The following is a 23,300-nucleotide window of genomic DNA, read 5'->3' as shown; positions in this document are numbered from 1 at the left end:
ACAGGGAGTAGATTGGAAAGTTTGAAGTGGGAACTCAAAAAGACCTAAGAGTGACTCTTGTATCAACATTTAATGACTGTGCCAGGAAAGGTGGGTCTGCTAATGGTTCTGAAAAGAAAGAAGAGGGAAATCAACCTGCAGAAGAGCCTGGGGCAAAGTGTCTTCCTAAAACAAGCAAGAGACTAGTAGCAAGAAGCATGCCTGCATGGTCAAGTGAAAAGAGTGAAAGATGCTCTCCATTTTAGGATTTAAGGCACTGCTGTCTCAAAATTCTCTACTTCAGCAAACTGAGGTGCAATAGATTAAAGGAGAGAAAATGGTGACTCATATATAACTATATTAATAAATTCTTCTGTGGGATGTTTTGTTTTGGATTGGGGAGGTTTGAGCTTGTTTAAATGTTGAGAACAAGGATCTGTTTGCAAAAAAGAAAGGTTGAATATAAATCTTAAAAAAGATAAGAGATCATAGGCACAGGGGAGGCAAAGGAACAGCACCTCTGGATAGAAAAACTTGCTTTAATAAGAGGAAAAGCCCAAGCACAGTGGCGCACACCTATAATTCCAGCTACTTAGGAGGCTGAGGCAAGAGTATCCTAATTTCAAGGCCAGCCTCAGCAACTTAGCAAAACTCTTTCTCAAAATAAAATTTAAAAACAGATAAGGATGTAGCTCAGTTCTGAACTAGTGTGTGTGAGGGCCTGGGTTTAATCCCCAGTACTAACACACACACACACACACACACACACACACACGGAATAAGCTCTTTCTCTGTAAAAGTCCTAGCTTTTGATTTACAGTGCCCCTGAAATCTGTCTTTAAGAACCCCATTATTCCCTGTCTTGCTATGAAAGAACCTTGTAGTTACTTTCCCATCTTTTCTTGCCTCCTAGTAGATCATCATGCTATCAGATTATGCTAGAAGTAAAGCCCTTAGTGGCTTCTCATTACTTACCTAATTATGCTATTAATTAATTACTCACCTGCAATTTAGTATTTAGAGCCTAAATAATATGCTACTTACATTAGAATATTTTCTTCCCACTTTTTCTCTACACATTCCCACATTTCACTGAAAGTAGATCATTCTCACCTCCATAAACATAGATTGGTTTTTCTGGACATCTTTTTCTTATCATAGTCTTCTCATTGGGAGTATGTAGCTCTGCCTTTGAGATCCTTTCCACTGCTAAAGACCTATCTAGAAGCCCTTTCTTCTCTTACTAAAATTTTATGCAATTTTATCAAGCTTGTTTCACCTCCAGTAGATTAATGTCTTATATGTGAAGATTGACCAGATTCATTTGGAACGAAAACATTTAGTTTAATCTGGTGGTTTACTGTAGAGGGTTAGCATAACTCAGTTTGGCTAAGTGATGTAGTTTTATTATTTTCTCTTATTTTTATATATGTTAAAAGTATATTAATCCTCATATTTAAATATTTCACTTAATTTTTAATTATAAAATGTATGCTGGGTTTTAATAATTAGTTTAGGGTTTTTGAGTGTGAAATTTACAAAAACTGATTTTTGTAAAAACAGGTTTTCAGATGAGTGATGGTAAATAAATAATTATATGTGTGTGTGTATATATATGTGTATATGTGTGTGTGTGTGTATATATATATGTGTATGTGTATGTGTGTTTGTTTTGGTACTGGGAAATTGAACCCAGGGGCACTTTACCACTGAGTCACATACATAGCCCTTTTCATTTCTTATTTTAGACAAGGTCATAATCAAGTTCTGAGGACTTCACTAAGTTGCTGAAGCTGGCCTCAAGCTTGCTGTCCTCCTGCCTCAGCCTCCTGAGTCACTGGGATTATAAGCATGCACCACCACACTCAGCTAAATAACAACATATTAAATATATACAATATTACTAAAGCTATTCTTCAACCAATTTTCTGAACATGGCACTTTCAAAAGTACTTTGCCACTCTTGTCTACATTAGGAATATTCACTGAATATAAGGAGACATGATGCAAGTTCTAATTTTAGATTCATTTTGTATCATTTATGTAAATTTCTTTAATATGGAAATAGAAGTGAGTGTAATACCTCCTGGACTGATTAAAAATTAATGTGTGGAAGCCTGAGAGCCTAATTTAAAATACCATCACAAGGCTTGAGTTAGCTGTATAGTCACAGGTTTAATATGGAAACTTGAATTATATTGCATTACTCACCATTGAGTAACGAAAACTGCTCTATGAAGCAATCCATTTCCCCACCAAAAGATAGCAACACTCTCATGCATGTTAGCAACTTGGAATATAACTGTGAAAGCACTACAAAATTTGAGATACCCTTCTTTATATTTCAAGGTTGCTGAGAATTAATAAAATTCTCAGCTTAATAAAAGGCAAAAGTAATTTGAAGGAGGTTGGTAACTTCCAATTTCAAATACTGTTGAGAAATCTATAAAATAAATGACAAGGATTTTAATTATTGATAAATCCTGAATACTTTATGTTGTATTGTAAAAATAAAAGATCATATCTACATGTTTCAAAAAATTCTAAGGTTTAGAAGTTCTAGAAGTTTAAGTCCCCATGTGCATAATTCTCTAAGAAAATTAGATATTTTCCTAAATTATAAATGTTGCCATTATTTCATATTCGAGAATTTTGTTAGTGTACAGAGCACTTGTTTTCTTACTCTGGGTGTAATAATTTAGAGAATATCATTTACTGAATGCATTCTCTGTGGCATTCACGATTGCTTCCCTCTATGATTTGAGAGAGAGTTAAAGGAATACTTTTCCAGGGTCCATTTACTTCATCATACCTCAATTAAATTCTAACACACATACAAGGAATTTATACATAAATTTATCATAACATTGACTTAGGTATTGATACTCAATCCAGAACATGAAGTAAATACACCTTTCAAAAATTATAAAATTATAGTGTAACACAGAGAGTTGTTAAGTAAGAATTAGCATTTTCTTAGGGTAAGCATCTCAGATACTTCTTACTAAAAAGAGTTTTGATGATATTAAATTATGACTATATAAAAATTATTTTATTTATTATCTCTTGCCTATGTTGAAAAAATTCACAAATATTCTTCCATTATGTTAATGGGGGTATTTTTTAAAATATAATCTTTATAGTTTTTATTATTCAGTAATAGAAATAAGTTGTTAATTTTCTGGGTTGAGTTCTACCTTAACGTACCTATATGATAGACCTGGCTTTTCAAAAGAAATAAATTTTTAATTATGGCCTAATTTGAAAATAAGTCGAGAACTAGGAGAAAGAGAGAAAAATTGAACAAATGAAAAGATTTGGACTCAGATCACAGTTGATATAGCCACTACAATCTTACTGTAATGTAGAAGCAGCATCTTATGGTGTCATCTTTTATAGTCAACATGCCTAATAATCAAACATTTGATTTTCAGTATAAAATATTGTGATGTTTTTCATTTATACATAGGAACTGTTTTTAAGGTAGCACAATGTATCAACTTTTGCCTATTATTCTCTTTCTCTCTCTGTGTTCTAGAGAAGCTGAAAAGCAGGGAACATGCTATAATTCACAGGACTCAGTACCCTAGCACATGTTTTTCTCTTTGCTGGAAATACCTCCCCTTCCACCATGCAACTTCAGAGCCCTGCCCCTGTAACAGGACCCAGCTCTGAAGCCCCCTTTTCATGAAATTTCCATGGCCCACTCAATCTGAAGAGATTTTTCCATTTCTCTGACTCTTGCAAATCTTGGTTCTTCTGTAACTCCTATTTCCCACCTTTTGCTTTCGATTATAGTTATGTATGTGCTTTTCTTTCTTTTCTTCCAACCACCACTCTTGAGAGCAGGGGGTCTTTATTTTTAATTTTTCACAATGTCTAACATTTGGCAGGTGTTAAATAATTCTTCAAAGAATAAATAATCACGTTTCTCCCGTGTTAGTTTTCTCTGTTTTGTGGAAGCTTGTTAGACATATGTATAATTTGAAATCTTAGTATATAGGATTTGTTTTTGTTTTTAATTAACTGACTTCTGCTATTTTCCTTTAACATTGTCTACCACTTTGGCATGTAAGATCTCAAAAAACCTGGCACAGTGGTGTATACCTGTAATCCCAGTAACTTGGGAAGCTGAGGCTGGAGGATCTCAAGTTCAAGCCAGCCTCAACAATTTAGTGAGGCTATGCAGCTCCGCCATTTAGCGAGACTCTGTCTCGAAATACTCGAAATAAAAAAAAATAATAATAATAATTAAAAGGAGTGGGAATGTGGCTCAGTGGTAAAATACTCCTGGGTTCAATCCCCTATAACCCCCCCACCAAAAAAAAAATCTCAAAAATAAAATGGATGCCAGCAGTTTTCATGACATTAAAGAAATTTAATTAAGGGAATAGGCTTAATTACTTTTTCAAATGCAAAAGAATTGGTTCTGTTGGTAAACAAATAGTTGTGTGCTTTGTCCAGGAACCTGGCCTTCCCTAGCCATTGTGAGTTTGTGTTTTGGATTCTGTTTTCATGTAGAGTGAACACACTTTAAAGTCCTGACTCAAGATCCTAGCCATCTCTCTGAAGTACAATTAGTAACAAAGTGAAAACTGGAAATGAGAGCACAGTGGATTTTAGAACTTCTCATTGGGAATATTTCATTCCATTTTTATGTCTAAAGCAATACCTTATCTCATTATCCTTTTTATTTGGACCAGTGGGATTCTGAGAAAGTAGAGGATTTGGGAAAGTGAAGGGCTTTAGTAACAAAGGTGATTAATGGAAGAAAAAGATTTCAGGATGTCATTTCCTTTGAAAGCTCTTCCTCCAGGGAGTAGCCAGGTAGCTCCTGGAGTGGTCCCTGAAAGAAGAACCTAAATACCCATAAATACTTAGGGGAAGGTCAGGGTGGTGGTTCTGCCAGCTCTTTCTAGTTCTGGCAACTTTTCGTATGAACTTTTTTTTTTCCTTCCCCTTTTTGGGATGCTGGGAATCAAATCCATGGCCTCATGCATGCCAAACACACACTCTGAGCTACATCCCCAACCATCATTCTGGCAGTTCTTGTCCAGAGGATTCTTTGGTCACTGACCCTTGGGGACACAGCACTTCAGGAAGGGAAGAAGGAAAATACTGTTAGTACTATACAACCATGCGTCTGCTGATTTCTCATTGAGTGTAAAGCTGTCAGTGTGGCCAAGTCTCTCCTAAATGATACAAGATTCATTGTAGATTGGACTTGATTGTATCACCTGGTTCCTGGGTTCTCTGGCTCTTGTCCTTGCTTTCACTCCTCAATTAAGGAGATTCCTGGATAATGAAGTCATGTTAATCTGATTGCTATTTAACAGTGTCTCAGTTTCATTTGAAGATTTGCCCAGGAGGCAGAAGCTGGTGACACTGCCTCCGACACAGTATTAAGGATAGCAAAGTGCCACTACCAAGAACAGCACAGGGGGACTGGAAAGATGCCAAATGGGAGTGAATGGCGCCTGCCACCCTGTCTTTATTCCACAATCTTCCACTTCACTTTTCCCACACAACAGTCAGTAGAAGCTAACCCTCGTTGCCCTTCTCTCCATGCCCACAGCTTAAAAGGAAAATGGAACAGTTATGGAGAGCTCTTTCCATCTTGGCACCCTGTGAGGTGTCACTTTGCTGGATCTTTATCCCAGGTGTTAATTGACACTGTTAACCTTCTGCAGTGATGCCAGGAATTAGTAATGAGGAAATCACATTCTGCTTATCTTGTAGTAAGAAGTTTTATTTAGAGAAACATATGTTTCTTTAGCCAAAGGACACTAAGGTAACACTGTCCTATTTTTTGTACTTGGAAAGATGAGTCCTGGTATCTTATGAAAACTGTTACATACCTAAAACGTGGGACCTTCTTAGCTACTTATGAGTATATTACCCAAAAATTATGTAGATATTTTCCAACTCATAGAAATTTCAGTAGCATTAAGGTATAATCTTTCACTGAGTAATTAAAAGCAGAGTGTTTTCTTTGTGTGTACTTTTTCACTTCTCATAAAATTATAATGTTTAACTTAGTGTGGGTATAATATGTAGGCATATAATTAAATATTCATGTCCATTAAGTGACATCTGTACCTACTGTGTGACTTTTGATGAGTTACTTAACTTTTGTATGCTCAATTTCTAGTTTGGAAAGTGCTGGCTAATAATGATAACTATCTTTTAGGGTATTATGGGGATTAAATAAAACTTTAGTGCCTGGAACAGTGCTCAATAATAATAATTATTATTATACTTCACATTATTTGGAATTTTTTGTTTACTCTTAATTTATAACCACAACTATGTAGATTTAACTATTTTCTCATCAATAAATAAAGGACTTAACATGTTACAACTTTTGTCTTCCCCTGGGATTTTTTTTTTTCACCTTGACAAAGAACAACTTGAAAAGTCCTTGAGCAAACCAATCAAGAGCAGTAAGAAGTCAATAAAGATCTACAGAGATATTTATGGAAAAGTATTCAGGATAGAGAATGTAGACTAGGAAAATCACTGTTATATCTTTAGTTGTAATACATAAATTAAACCTATCCCTAAAGTGTACTTCTACCAAGGCAGTACATTATTTTTCTAAACACTTCCCACCCCATGTGAAATAACATAGTAAGACCAAGGACCACTGAAAAAACAATAGCATGAATCTATCATCAAGCTCCCACTTGGATGTGACAGGTGGTACATAGATATAATATTTGACTCATTACATGACCTGTGACACTTATGGTTTCATCAACCATACATTTGACATGAACAAATTCATCAGCGTCTTTTATCCATTCAGGATAAGCTGAGTTTATGCCCCACCAGCACCTGGAAGTGACATTGGCCTTAAAGTGGTGCTCACCATCAATTCTGCTGAACCAATTATAGCTCTATGTCTAAAGATAGCAAAGCAACATGTGCCTGGTGAGCTGGAAGGAAACAAGCCAAGAAGTCAGAAAAACATTCCAACAGCACACAAAAATCAGCCTGAGATGGCTTAGTCTAGTGGTGGGCTGTTAGAAGAGTGCTTCATATCTACTAGTTAACAATGAAATAGTTCTCTTAAGTAAGGGATTGCAAGCAGGATTGATAATAGCCAAGCCTTTAAGAAATCAATGATATTAATATAACTAAGACATTTTTATTATATTCATACTCTGAAGATGTGATTTCACAAGAAAAATCATATATTCTCCCTGCTGCCTATCTCTTTTTCTCTCATATCCAATCAACAAACATGTACAGAATAGCCATTGTAGAGATCCTCCCATTTGAAATTTGTATCATCATGCATTTACTTGAGAATCTCACCTCAAAAATCTCCTACTCTCTGTGCTACGTATCTACTTTCCTTAGTCTCCTTTTGAAGATGTTCTACCAAGAGGCCCATCTAAGCTTCTCCCCAGCCACGCCCACCCACTGTCCTGGACTCCTGCAACAGTCCTTTCCTGAAGCTTAAATTCTCCCGCCAGAATGTAATTTTCTCTGCCTATTCTTATGTGTCTCTTTCTTTGAATCTCAAATCAAAAGGTTAAATTTAGGACATCCTCATTCATACCACTCCTCTCTGGTCCCTTTTATTTTGTTCTGTATCTCCTGTACATACATGTTTGCTGTTTTAGCTCACCTTTGCACATGTATTACTCTGAATTACAGTTATTACCTCATGTATGTGTGAAGCCTCATTGGCCCCAACCATCTTCATACACATACAGATAAATATAGAAAACTGATGTTTAAAAAGTTATCATTATTTCATGGGACACAGGTGTGCGTGCCTATAATCCCAGCAGCTTGGGAGTCTGAGGCAGGAGGATCACGAGTTCAAAGCCAACCTTAGCAACTTAGTGAGGCCCTAAGCAATTCAGTGAGACCCTGTCTCTAAATAAAATATAAAAAAGGGATGAGAATGTGGCTCAGTGGTTAAGCACCCCTGGGTTCAATCCTTGGTACCAAAAAAAAAAAAAAAGTTATCATTACTTAAAAACTCATCTTGTTTTTGTGAGATTTATCATCCATTTCACCTTATAATTAAGTCACTATGCCATATGTTTTGTCTATATTTATCAAAATGCATTCCATATTTTTTGGTCTGTTCAAGATAAGATTCAAGTGAATTTACTTAGATTCTTTTGTTAATGTGTCCATAAGTATTAGGTGCCAAAAAGATAAAAGCCTTATTTGGGAGAGAGAAGGAGATTTCCTAAATGTCAATAAATTAACTGAATATTTTCTAAGTTTGTTATAATTTGGTTTGGGGTTCTTTTTTATTGAAAGGGTTTTTTGTTTGTTTGTTTGTTTGTTTTTCTTTTTTGTCTTGCCCTCTTTTCTTCCTTTTGATCTACTGAAGTCACAGATCTACTTATGTTTTTTGTATAAATTAATTTAACACTAATTGCTATGACTTCAGAAATAAGGATAATCCCCACCTCTTTTGTAATGTACAGTATCTGTATTTGGAACTGGAATCATCAAAGTGACCCATGAAGCACATGTAGATGTCTCCAGAATGTAGTGTCCTTTCCACCCAATAGCATCTGTTAACATGTTGCTTTATCACCCTGTCTCAGAACAGAGCTAGGAGAAATGGGACAGATGGGTATTTAGGTTGAAGGGGAATGGTTGTGGAAGGTCATAACCACATGTATGACCTTGGTAGACACTCAAAGTTGCTGCTGTCAGCCAAATGCTTGAAAAATAACCCCAAGGGGCATTGGTGGGAGGGCACTGATGACAAAGCTCACCTTCTTCACAATTTTGCCCTAATCCCGTTGTCCACTCATGTAATCTCTGTTTTTTTAAAAATACAGATCCTCTCTTATATACAAGGAAGGGTTCATTATCTAAAACCTCTTCGGTACTGGTCTACCACTTCATTAAATGCCGAAACATAGTCAAGTGCTGAGTTGTAAATGTCTGTGGTGCCTTTGATTGAATGTATTTTTTTTCCTGCATGGTCATCCATTGTGGTGTTTGTAAGTAGCAAAAAATGAGCCTGATTTGTTCTCCTTTGTAGAGCCAGGCCGAGGCCCACTACAAAGGAAGTAAACATGCCAAGAAGGTCAAAGCACTAGAGGCAACGAAAAATAAACCCAAAATGGTTTCTTCCAAGGACAGCGCAAAGGCTAATCCCAGCTGCTCCATCACTCCAATCACAGGCAACAGCTCTGACAAATCAGGTCAATGACACTTTTCATTCTTTACATTCTTTGTGTTGCTCCTATTCCCCTGCCCCCACCCTGTTTTTCTCCTCTCAGTTGTTGCATGTTACTCTCCATGATTTACTTTTGTAATATTAATATGTTACCTTCACAGGAAGGATTATGTGTTTGCACAGAATCTAAGCATTTGCTATGTTTCCATTCCATTTTGTGAAATATATACATTTAAGAATATATGTGTGTTGAAAAAAAAAAAATATATATATATAAGTATATGTGCATGAAAAAATGTAAAGGCCACTTGGTCACAATGTGTTTAGACAAAAATCAGGAAATAGATCTAAAATACTGAGTCATTACTCCTTTCTATTCCTTTCTATTCCATGTTAGAGCTTCTAAGTGAAAGAATTCTTAAGCTTGTTTCTAATAAATGTTTTTATGTTTTATGTTTTTACCCCAGTAATGGAGAGTTGAGGAGAAAAAATCGTGGAATTTTCTGAGAATGGCATTACTAAATGAATCTGGAAATTCGTTTAATAATAAAAAATTTCAATTTTTAATAATAGAATTTCTCTCAGAGTTAGAAATTCAAAGATTTTAAGGAAACTGCTTACAAAGTTATGAATTTATTAACAGAAGAACTTTACATATAATTGGAAGCAGACTACTAATGGAAGTGTCTTCTAAGAATTTATTTCTTGAATATGCAATCTATAATATTTCTGAGTAGGTGCACTCAGTGGAAAGAGAAAACACTCTTTTTTTCTTAGCATGGATACCATGAAATTGGATGTTTAATAGGCCTTCTCACCTCTGGCCTTGGAGCTGTCATGGATATGTCATCATTTCAGTATTCTGATAAAGGAGGCCAAGAGGACATGTCCTTCCTCCCTTATGTTCCTTTCTTTCATTAGTGACCTCTCTGTTGTAGGCACTCTCATGCTTCTGATTCTCTTCCACTCATCAAATCAACATTTGAGGAGGAAACTTAAGAATGCTTTCTCATGATTTCCTAAGGCCTTAGAAAAAAAGAAGTCCATTACTCTAAGGGAAAAGTTCAGATAACCTATTCAGACAAGGAGACTTTGTAGAAAGGGACCCTTACCAGTTAGATACCATAGTTGCTGGTTTCAAAACCATTGTAGCCTAGAAGTTAGCTGCCAAACTTGTTTTAAAAAAGAAGAAGACTTTTTGTTCTCTGTGTAATACTCACAGAATCATATTATCTGATGATCAGACTATAAATGCTAAATCTTTACTTAGCACTTCTTCACATCTAAAGAAAAAGACATAGATAGAGAATTAATCTTTAACCCATATATCCATCAGATAATAATAAATACTATCTACATTTTAGCAAAATTGCAAACCAAAGTAAGGTAAGCATTGTGGCAGTTATTTACTAAAGGTTACCCAGTGTTTGGAGGAGTAGGATCTCTCAACTCCTGACTTCCTGCCTGCTTTCATTTTCTATAGAATGTTGTTGCCTCTATGAAATAATACTCTGCCAAAGATTTTATTACCTGAAGTATGCCTTTTGCCTCCAGCAGAACTTACAAATAAAAGAATAAAATAATGGAGGTTATTGTTACTCTATTCTTCTAGCTTATTTTGTGACTGAGCTAATAGAGCAGTTGGTAGGTATTATAAACATCCCAATGTTGCTACTGAATGTGCTCAGTGCTTCACCTAAGTTATTACTTGGGAATTGAGTTTGCTCTAGGGATAGTAGTAAAAGCACTGAACAGAAAAGGAAGTAGAAAAACGTCAAAGAGTAGGGGATAGAATCAAGAAAATAACATTATGGAAATAGAAAATCCAAAAGAAGGGGCCTGAGTTATTATTACAGTATCCCTTATACCTACGATGAGCTCAGTAAGTACATACTGGAATAAAATTGAACAATTCAAGGCTTTTCTTGCAACACATGAATGCTAGCAGATGTTCAGTGAAACAAAGAGACTTCTTAAGCAGCTATACTTGCCTAGTGAACAACTGGAGCATATACCAGGGTCAAGAACGATGGTGGTATAAACAAGGAAAGAACCAGTCTAGAAGAACCCTGGAGAATAAGAGTAGAGTCAGATGCGGGGTGGGGGCGCTCAACTACAGCATCCCCTGAGTATATCTGTGGTGATCTTTAATCCTGTGATCTCTACTTCTCTTTCACTTCCCCACTGCCCACCCCTACCCCATACTGCCTGTGATCTAACAACAGTGAGCTCATTACTATGGAACTGTACAGATTTGGACTAGAAAAAATGGAACCACTTATATTTTGGAGGGTATACTTCCTTTTCCTTGTTACCTTACTTAAAATCTATATAAATTATTGATCAACTTACTGGTTAGATCATTCAAACTACTTGCCCATATTTTATATAGGTATTAATAGTAATAAAATATTTATTTATCCTATTATGTCCACAAAAGCAACACACAAGTTGTTGGGAGGGGTGACACTGTTTAAAAATAGAGTGGGTTGTATTTGCTAAGTAGATACATTTTCTTTTGTCACCTTCAACTGAATGTAGCTTATTTATTTATTTATTTATTTATTTATGCATTACAATGATATATGATAGTGGATTCATTGTCACATATTTATACATGCCTGAATATAGCTTCCAAATGAGAATTTCCTCATGTGTTTCATACAGTTTTCAAGTTAGAAAATTAGAAGCGTTGCCCAGATGGGAAATCTGGTCTAAACGATGTAATACATAATTTATTGTTAATTACCTATTTTTGAATCCTTGAAAAGCTCCTACTGCTTTGTCAGAGTTATAGATTTGTTGGTAGCTGGCTTTTTATTCATTTAAATTGTCATTTTAGAAAAACAGAATGGTGTAGGTGGAACGTAGTGAAGAACCGGGTGGGAAGAGGAATGTGACTGTGACACTTAATTGACTGGAATGTTTTAGTTCAGACAACATTGCCTCCAAGGAGTCAGCCAAACATTAGCATAACAGTCACACTGAAAATTCATGGTTGATTGGCAAATCTCATGAGACTGAAATTCCCTAGAGTTTGGTCTTTTCTTCTGAATGAAGAGCTCTGTCAAGTGGGCTTAAATACCTCTATGTGAGTCCTAGATTTTTGAATGAAAATTGAAAATGTTTCTCATTCGATGCTTGAGCTGCCAGATTTCAAATAATCAGACACTTACAATATCCATAGGGTTGCCTAATTCAATTTCCAGTCTTATGTTTTAGCACTAACAACTTAGCAACAGAGGGTGATTCAGTGAAAGCAAATTTTGTGAGAGAAGAAAGAACCAGGTTGAAGGAAAGGAGCTACTGGGAGAGGAGTGTCCTGGGATTCATAGCACACCATTCAAGGTGAGGTGTAATTTCAGAGTATCTAATGAGGAGCATGGGACCCACAGATGACCTCCCTGTGCTCCTTGAGAGCACTCATTAATTATTCCAAGATGTGATCTAACAGTCTTTCAAGAGCTTCTTATCTGTTATTTTGATACTTGGGACAACCATTTCTCTCTTTATGTTACACATGGGGACATAATTTGGCTCATGTTGTATGTGGATCTGTGCAATACAAAGACATTTGTTATCATATATATAGAAATTTATATATAGAAATCTAACATATATAGAAATTTCAGGGTATCAAGGCAAGCTTTTTGATTTTTTTCCTCTCCATCAAGTAAACAAAGGGGTTTAAACTGCAATAGCAGAAATTTCATTTATTATAAGAAATTCTAACTGCATGATTTTTAAAAAGTTAAGCATGTTTCATTAAAGATAGTTGAGGAAGAATAGCTATCCCATTCATTTTTTTAGAAGTTGGGGCAGAATTAAATGTAAAACACAAAGGAATGACTTTATGGTCTCATAGGATCTGCCCCAACCTTTAATGATGTGTCAGTGGGAATCTGAAACATAGTGAGAGGGAGGAGAAATGTGCTTTGGGAGAATTGGGGTCAAAACACAGCAAGCGTTAGGCAGCTTCAGGAAGATGGCTAGGACATATTGGCCAGACACTCTACCCAAATTTCTCCCTGGAGTTCAAGTGTCCTAATGCCATAAGACAGTACATATCCCTGCAATAATATGCCCCATACATCAAGCTGAAGGCTCTTTTGTGACAGTATTTAACCACTCATAGGTTCTAAAAATACAGAGCCTTCAGAAAACCTTGTTTCTTAAAAGTAGTAAAATTCTGTGATAGTTACCCTAATGATAACATATTTTGATAGTCAAACTAATAGTCCATATGTCTAGGCTTTAGTACTGGCATTTAAAAAATTAATTAGATATCATGATGAAAAAAATACATTTCTAGTTTAGAGTACATAAAGCTATTTAGAGCTAAGCAGACTTTAATCAGTTGCTATCTAAACAGAGCAGAGCACAGGGAATGATTTAAAATGCCACAGATATATTTATAAATGCGCCTATGAGCAAAGACGATGGAATCAGTATGTTCTGTTTGATATATAACTATGAGAACACCTTAAATTTTTTCAGCTTATACAATCCAGGTGCACATGTATTTTCATGTGACCCTCCCCATGTCAGGTAGGCCTGATGTTAGTATAAATCTTTTATTCATTCATGCAACAAACTTGATCTCCATTTATTCACTCAACATTCTGTTGTGATCTATAGTATAGTATATCATGCATATTTATTTTTAAAATACTAGGGTGCAACAAAGAACAGTAAGACATTTTCTTGTCCTCAAAGGGCTCTCCAATTAGTAATATTTGTTTTACCATCTTGGATATTAGGAATAAATAATATATAGTCACCACCTTCAAGTTGCTCCCACAAATATAGTAAACATTAAGAACCTGGGTCTTGGAAAGGTTGGAACTTATGTAGATCTGCACAATTCAAATCCTAGTAGAGTCAGAAATGAACAGGAACTCAGTACTTCTTCTCCCATGCTTATTCCATTATTCCTATTACTCTAAACTTGTCTGACTTCAGAGAATAAATACAAGTATCCCAATGAGCAAAGTCAGATACCACTAAACAACTTTTTTTTTCAGAATTAGTGAGTAGGACCATGTATTACTTTTAAATTGTCTGCTGACTATTAATACTTTTTGGTAGGCACTGTGGTAATGAAGGGGCCATTAAGGCTTTATTTTGTTGGTAATTCTTGAGTTTCTGTGCTGTTTAACTGTGGTAGAACAAAGCTTAGTTTAGAAGCTAAATTGTTTTTCAAGAGAAAATTTGAACAAATCACTTATTTCAGGTAAATAGTAAATGACAAATGTTCTCAAAACTCCAACTTTACAATGGTAGATTTTACGTGTCTAAAGATAAATATGCTCACTGAGATGGAAACTAATGTTGGTAATGGGCATTGACAATATGGCATAAGCCTTGTTCCGCCTCCAAAAGAGTACAGTTGGGTTGTCTCGAGCCTGTCTATATATTCAGTAGCATTTTGGATCATCCCATCTGAAAGATTTCCATTGAGTGCCAGGAGATTGTTTTGCTTAGCCTATTTCTGTAACCTGTGGACACTGTGAGACAGCAGTTTTAGAAAAGTCAGGGGAGAAGGGAAAGGGGACAGGACATCTCAAAACAGCTCAGTTTAGTTTTCAGCATGTTATGCTTTTGCATGGTCTAGTTCCTCAGCTCTGAACCCAGAACATTATTAACTAGTGGATTGGGATAAAATTTGCCTACCAAGCCTACAGTTTAGCCTTTTACACTCACCCTTTTGCCTTATGAAAGACACTTTCGATTTTGTCAAAGAGTATTTCCAACAAAGATAAAAACAGAGACCCTCGCATTCATTTTTTCTGGGTTTCACTGTGTGTTTCATAGTTTTTACCTGTTGTTACAAATGGGGCCAAGTTTTCCAAATGACAACCTCTCATTTCCACTGACTGCTGCAGGACTTCATCAGTTACTCAGCAAGGTCTCCTAAACTGCCTCTTCTCCCCTTTGGTCTCTAGCAACAGGACCTTGTGCTGTTGAGTAGAAGAAAATGATAGTTTTCTGCTTTGGCAGCATCCGTCATTTATAGACAAAAGCCATCATAAATTTGGCAAACATCTACCCAAATCCAGGAGGACAAGATTTATTATCCCTCATAAAATAATAGATTAACTATATTTATGACAAACATCTTAAGTCTGAAGTTCTGGGGTACAATCATGTAGAACATAAATGAATGCCATCTGTCTAAAGAGAACAGACCATTATACTAAACCTCATATTTTTATGAAATGAAATATATCATTAAGCCTTTCAAAATCAATTTAAAAATGAAATTGCTTCCATCTTTGCCCATGCACCTTGAATTTGACAACAGCATCCTGCCAGGCGAGGCTGAAAATTCTTTGATCGTTAAGTGTTTGTCATCCTTTGGAAACTTACTTCTGAAACTTTTGAGCATTTTATATTACTTTGAGGGAGACAATGTAGAACACTTATTGTTAGTTTCTCTGCTTTTGAAAGCTATTTTCTAGTGTTCCTCTAAGAAAAGTGAACCAAAAGTTGAGATCGATTTATGATTTACTGAGAACCTGTTAACTTGTGATTTATTGGGGGACATGTTGTAAACTGCTCCAAAAAGCAAAACCTTGGATTTCTCCTTATTAAGTCTATCACTATTAAAAAACTTTCTTAACTTTAGACATTTATTTTAGCTGTTATTACATATATTTACAACCTTTCTGCATTGAAAAGACATAGGAATGTAAAAGGACTTTGTATATGCATTGAATAATTTTGTAAATGTATAAACATAAATGCCCTTGAGATTTCAACAAAGGTTGTTACTTACATTTTAATGATATTCCACGTTTTTGCTTCAGGATGAATTCTTTTACAGTCACCTATTTTTCTTACACAGGTGAATGATCAAATAGAGCTACTCAATAAGTATTTTATAGATTTTGTGGTGATGGGGGCACTTATGCTAGGCATTTGGGGAAATCTGAGTCCAATCCTGATGATGCTTTTAATCTAGTGCCACATACAGTTTAAGCTGATTATATCAAGCTTGAAGTGTTTTTCCTGGAAGCATTTCTTTTTTTCTTTTCTTTTTTTTTTTTTTTGGTACTGGGGATTGAAACCAGGGGTGCTTAACCACTGAGCCACATCCCCAGCACCCCCTCACTTTTTAAAAAAAATATATTTCTTAGTTGTCAATGGAACTTTATTTTATTTACTTATATGAGGTGTTGAGAATTGAACCCAGTGCCTCACACATGCTAGGCAAATGCTCTACCACTGAGTCACAACCTCAGTACCTCCAACCTTTTTTTAAATATTTTATTAGAGATAGAGTCTCACTGAGTTGATAAGTACCTTGCTAAGTTGCAGAGACTGGCTTTGAACTCTCGCATTTCTAAAGTATATTCTTCCCTGACTCCTTATGCAGAGGCTCAGGTTCACTATTATGAAGACTAGGTATATTATTATTAAGTAACGGATTGGTACTCTCATTTCTATAGACCAGCACTGTCCAATAAAAGATTCTGTCATAATGGAAACAGTCAATAATCAGTGTTGTCTAATGTGCATGTGACTAGCCATATGTGGCATTTCAACACTTGCAGTGTGGTTCATGCTATTTAAGAACTGGATATTTCATTTCATTTTATTTTAATTAATTTAACTTTAAGTAGCCACATATCATGACTAGTGACTGCTGTACAGGACAGCACACTTCTAGACTGTAGCATTGTTTGCTTCTTTGACCTGCTGTGACTCTAGGAATGGTATTAAATTATTTGAGTCTTCTTTGTCATTTGTAAAATGGAAAAAAAAAATACCCTCCCTACATCAAAGCAATGTTGTATGAATCAACTGAAATTATCATGAAAGAGTTTTGGGAATGTAAATTATAATAGAAATTCCCATTACTGATATTCTTACAGATCATTAATTTTTACTTATTATTTCTTATTGGTCCTCCTGTAATCTTTTTTTTAATGTTTTTTAGTTATCAGTAGACCTTTATTTTATTTATTTATATGCGGTACTGAGACTTGAACTCAGGGCCTCAGACATGCTAGGCACTGAGCCACAACCCCAGCCCCTGTAATCTTAATTTAGCTACTCTTTCTTGCTGCTGTCACTGAGAGACAGTCTCTTGTAATGATCAACTCTCATATTTTTCATCATGCTGAACCTTGTCTATTCTTTAGACACACAGGACCATGCAAAACATAATTTTAACAGCATATGATAATGTGATTTTAGGAATCAACTTGGTTTTTAGAATACTTAGATAATTAATAAAGCATTACTGCTGGTTAGCCTGTGAGGGCAATTCTAGAGAAAACTGGCATGTGATTTGGGGGACTAAGTAGAGAAGATCCATTCTCAGTGTGGGCAGGCACCATCCAATAGGCTGATCCCCACATAGAAACAAAAAGGAAAAAAAAAAAAGAATTTCCTCCTGTCTTTATTGGAAATGGAACACTCTTCTCCTCCTAACCTTGAACATCAGAACTTTAGGCTTCTCAACCTTGGGACTTCAAGACTTACACTGGCAGCCCTACTGGATTCTGAGGTTTTCAGACTTGAACTGAGCCATGCTGCTGGCATCTCAGGGTCTCCAGTTGGCAGATGGCCTATCATGGGACTTCTCAGTCTCCATAATTGCTTGAATCAATTTCTCTAATAAATCCCCTCTCATATATTGATCCTATTGGTTCTGTCTCTCTAGAGAACACTGACTAATAACAGATTTTTGTGCTGAGAATCAGGGATGTTGCCATTAACAAATAACTAAAAATGTGGAAGAAGCTTTGGAACTGGATACTTTAAGAATTTTGGAGGGGCAAGCTAGAAAAAGCCCAGATTTTCATGGGTGGAGTGCTAAGGGGTTTAAAGATGAGAGCTGTAGGGGAAGTCTGACTTCTAGAAAAGAGATTAAATGGTGTCCTGTGGGGGCCCAGGAAGCAAGGTTCAGGGGCTTCAGCGCAGTTGGAATAGTAGTCATTCTTTATTCAGAGGTGGAAATAGCTCTTAGCCAGGCCCAAGGTCTAGCTTCAGCCTCCAGCTCTAGCTTCAGTTCCATTTAGCTCCCTGAGATATTTCCATAAGCCTTTTTTTAAAATGCAGGCCAGACAAAGAAGGCACATTGCAACAGGTTACATAAGTGGGCTCATGCTCACAAGCAAATGTTTATGACCTTGAGTACATACTCTGAATCAGAGTAATCTTGACCTTGATTGCATACTAAAAACATAGCCTGAAAAAGTCTTTGTGAGCAAGCCTAACTATAGCTACCTTGAGCCTGCTCTACAAATGGTCATGCTCAAAATGTTGGTAGAAATTTGGACAGTGAAGGCCATTCTAATGAAGTCTCAGACAGAAATAAGGAAGGAGATATTAGAACTGAAGTAAAGACAACTTGATTTTACAGTTGCAATGAAGTTGGTGGAATCATGTATAAGTCCTAGGACTTTATAGAATGAAGAACTTAAAAGTGATGAACTAGGATATCTGGCAGAAGAAACATCTAAACAGCAAAGCATTCTGGCTGCTGCATAGCTATTTTAACCACATACAGTGAGATGTCAGAGCAAATAAATTACTTAAAGATGGAATTATATTTAAAAGGGAAGCAGAATGGAAGATCTGGAAAATTAGCACCCTGGCCATGTAGAAAGAAAAAATAAAGGGTGTGATCAGGCAGTCATCTGCTAAAGATTCACATGACTGGAAGGGAGTTGGGTACTTTCCATTGAGACAATAGGAGACAGACCCAAAAGGCATTCCAGAGATCTTAGAGGTTGCCTCCCTCCCTTCACAGACCCAGCACACCATCAGAGGGCAGAAAAATATCAGAGACAGGCCCAAGGTCCCTTCCACAAGTTTGCTACCAAGAACCACCTCAATCCTCTGCTGTCTGCATTCCAGTACAGTGCTCCTCAGCATCCCCAGCCATGGTAGAAATAAGCCCAGGAGCAGCTTGATTTACCCCTCTGAAGAATGCTAGGAGTAAACCTTGGCACCATTCACATGCTGCTGACTTTGGAGCAAGCTGACCAAAGGAACCATGGGAACATGGCTTCCTCCATTTAGAATCCAGAGGATGCTGTAGACTGCTGGGGCCCAGGCAGAGACTTCTTTCAGGGTGGAGCCACCACAGAAAGAACCTTCAAAAGCTATATTCAGTGAAACTGTGGGGTCAGAGCTACTAGGGCAGTGCCTTGTGGAGCAGTGGGAATAGTGCCACTTCTGAGACCCCAGAAATGTAGAAAACCACAGGTATGAGCCTCCAATCTCTAGGAGGTACTGACTAGGCTGAGCCAGAGAGTTATAGGTTGGCCTAAACCCCTCTTGGTGTGTCCAGGAAATAACACAAAGAGTGAAAAATTATTCTGGAGACTTAGAATATAATGTTTTTACTCACTGGGTTATTACTTATATGGGGCATGTTACTCTTTACTTCTTAACTGTTTCTCCCTCTGGGAATGGAAATTTCTGTTTCACACCTGGCACACAATTGCATTTTGGAAGCAAATTACTTTTTTTGATTTCACAGGTTCAGAGTTGGAGGAAATTTGCCTCAGGATGAATTGTAACTTATGTCTCACTCATACCTGATTTAGATGAAACTCTGGACTTTGAACTATTGAATTGATGGTGGGATAAGTTAAGACTTTGGGGACAATTGGAATGCATTGAATGTATTTTGTATGTGAGAAGGACATGAGTTTGGTGGGGCTAGGGGCAGAATGCTATGGTTTGAATGTCCCCTCCAAAACTCATGTTGAGATGTAATTGCCGTACTAATAATAGTGGGAGGTGGGACCTTTACAAGGTGATTAGTTGGATTAATGTTGTATCATGGAAGTGAGTGAATTATTACAGGAGTGGGTTCCTGATAAAAAAGATGAATTTGGCCCAATTTCCTTATTCTCTTTCTTACATGCTCCTTTGCCCTTTTCCCATGTTATGATGCAGCACAAAGACCCTCACCAGATACCTGAAAGGTGCCATTCCAAGTGAGAAATGCCCCTGCCTGACAAGTCCCTTCCTAGTTTCCTGAACAGTGGGGGGGAAACACATTTTACTATTTATAAATGACCCAGTCTATGATATTCTATAATAGTAGAGAACAGACTGAGACACAGCAATATCATGAAACTGAATGATAATTATGTGCCTGATACTGTGCCAAGTTTTCATATATACTCTTTACTTAAAGATTATGATAGACCTATAATGGATACTAGAAACTTAGAAATACTGGCCTAGAGCAATTCAGATAGAAAGTAGATTTAAGGCCAGAATCTCACCCAGGCTATCCTTCAACTCCACTACCATGATATTCTACCTGTGGATAAAGGTTTCTGGGCCTTACTGCTTATGCTTTTTGCAGGCTGTTTGAGATTTTATTTCACTAACTGACACTTCTAGAAGTCTGAAATTTCAGAAAGGTCTATTATTTCTTTCCCTACCCTACTTTACAACTGATTTTCTTTTGGGGCGGGGGGAAATGAGTGGATTCATATAAGGATATTTTTACTAAGGTGTGATGCTAGGTGCCATTTTCCTACTCTGCATCTGAAGCATAATAAAAAGAGCATAAGCCAGGCAGACTGGGTCCACCTCTCAGACCTCACATAAACCTTGACCAAATAATGCTTACTGAGCTTCTGGTTCCTGATCTATAAAATGGGAGTGTTAATACCTACCTTCTAGGGTTGCTCTCAGGATTAATGAACTGATAAATGCAAAGTGCTCAGCTCAGTGGCTATCATGTAGCAGACACTCAATAAATAGCAGCCATGAAAAGCAACCATTTGTTGTTCAAAGAAATTTCCAGACCCTGTCCTTATTTTAACTCTATGATCATTTCGTGCCATGCTGGCATGCAACAGTGCCCTGCACTTACATTCCTCTTTATATGCTTGTTTTATTACCTCAGTAATTATATGCACTTGTGTTTTCATTCCAGGACATTAAGACTTGATGAGCCTGATTTTCCCAGTGAGACATTTAAAGAGGTGAAGACCCTTCTTGGTCTTCCTTTCATTTTTATATAATAGAGGAAACATCTTTCCACTCATCTTCCCACAGGTTTTTGTATCCCATTCATTATATCTTCTGTAGCTCTTGGTAACCTACTCTATACATGGTAGTCACATAGTTTTCACATTTTATGTGAATATCATTAAGCAGAATTTAATGGGAGAAGATCCAATACACTCCCTAGAATGTAGACAGGGCAAGAAGACACAGGTTAGCTCTTTTTCTTTGTATTTATGATGAGAGATGGCCTACCTCACAAGTTGACAGGCTGCCCTATGCTCAGCTACAGTATTGGAAAATAGGGACAACCTGACACGTTTCCACCTGTCCAGAGAGAAAGTTGGGCCTGGCCACTGGGATCAGAGGATTAGGAGAAAGGTGCCATCTAAGTGAGAAACACCCCTGCCTGACAAGTCCCTGCTGGCATTCATATCAATAAATAAGGAGAAACTTATCAGCCCATCTGTTTTATTTCCAGCTTCTTGTGAAAATTTTCCTTGGGGTGTGATTTTTTTTTTTTTTGCATTGTCAGCTATTAATTACTTAGCCTCCAGAAATTATATACTTTGTTTTCTTTAAAATATGAAATGACATAAATACTAGAATTATCACACTAGATTATTTTATTCCTTGCTTTCAAATATTTGAACTTCTGTTAAAATTTTTATGATAACTTTTATCCACCTAACTAGCATAATGGTCATATTTAAGTTAAAATAATGTTTTCCTTACTACCATATCTTTGTTCTAAGTTTTCTGTTAACAAAATAATTTTACTCAATATGTAAATTAGCATACAGTCATTCCCTTGGTATCCATGAGGGATTTGTTCCAGGACCCCCAAGTACACTAAAATCTGCAGATGCTTAAGTTCCTTATATAAAATGGCATAGTATTTGCATATAACCTACATAAATATATCCTCCGAACTACTTTAAATCATCTCTAGAGTACTTATAATACCTAATACAATGTAAATGCTATGTAAATAGTTGTTATACTAAACTACTTAGGGAATAATGACAAGAAAAATGTGTATGTGCATGTTCAGTTCAGATACCATTTTTTTCCTGAATATTTTTAATCTATGGTCGGTTTAATTCATGGATACAGAACCCACGGATACAGAGGGCTAACTACTGCATTTGAAGTTTAGGAAAAGTTATTTGCCTATTTATTTTCAACCAAATTTTACCCAGTCCTTTGACTAACCCAAAAGACATAGTGATTAATATCCAGAAAAATAAATTTAAATTACTATACTTTGAAAAATCATTAGCAGCTATTCGGCTTATATTACTTGTGGCATTTTAAATTGAGAGAATCCTTTTGGAAGGCAACTTCATAGAATAAATTAATTACTATAAAAATGTTCATTCCATTATTTCAGTTAATTCCTCTTCCTTAATTCTATATCAAGGAATAATTATAAATTCAAAGCAAGAAAAGTAAAATATTATTCATAAAGATGCCCATGATAGCATTATTTATATTAATGATCAATGAAAGCAAAGTATCAGTTCATAGAAATTATTTAAATAAATTATTTGTATTATTCAACTTTAGGTTGGTTTCATTTGTTTTTGTCTTATTTTGAATTATTTATACTGGAGGTTGATCCCAGAGGCACTTTACCACAGAGCTGCATTTGCAGTCCTTTTTTATTTTTTGAGACAGGACCTCACTAAATTGCTGAAGGTCTCACTAAATTGCTGAGGCTGACTTTGAACTTATGATCCTTCTGTCTCAACCTCCCAAATTGCTGGTATTATAGGTTTGTGCCACTGTACCTGGCAATATTATACAATTTTAAAGTAAATAAAATAGCCATATAGAAATAATGAGTAATGTTTATTAAAAAGTTATAAAAAGGACAATTGGTTTATTAATTTGTGTTTTCCTATATATTTATTGAATCCCCAATGAATAACCAGCATCATTCCAGGCAAAGAGGATCTGATGGTGAATTAAATAGACTTGGGCTTGCCTTCATGAAAGTATATTCTCTTGATGGATAGATACTGAACAAGTGATGACAAGCTTGATGAGTGAAAATAAAGAAATACTAACCTAATTTGGGAAGGCAAGGCAGCCTCAATGGAGGACTTAAGCTCTCTCTGCCTAGTGGATGAGAAAAAGAGCCAGGCAAACTGGGACCCTGTTTCAA

At 36.2% G+C, this 23,300-nt stretch overlaps 1 protein-coding gene across 11 annotated transcripts in view; it reads left to right on the top strand.

Moving 5' to 3' along the window:
- The window catches only part of Znf385b (zinc finger protein 385B), a 295,618-nt gene that overhangs the window by 248,331 nt on the left and 23,987 nt on the right, over positions 1-23,300 (top strand). For all 11 annotated transcript variants that reach the window (XM_048808103.1, XM_048808104.1, XM_048808102.1 and 8 more), the window contains one exon: positions 9,005-9,167. In XM_048808103.1, the coding sequence (XP_048664060.1) occupies positions 9,005-9,167 (163 nt within the window). The remainder of the gene's footprint in view (positions 1-9,004; positions 9,168-23,300) is intronic.

Source organism: Marmota marmota, unplaced genomic scaffold, assembly GCF_001458135.2.
Source record: "Marmota marmota marmota unplaced genomic scaffold, marMar, whole genome shotgun sequence".
Classification (NCBI taxonomy): domain Eukaryota; kingdom Metazoa; phylum Chordata; class Mammalia; order Rodentia; family Sciuridae; genus Marmota; species Marmota marmota.
The sequence above is the reverse complement of the archived record's forward strand: the minus strand, read 5'-3'. Positions and strand labels throughout refer to the sequence as shown.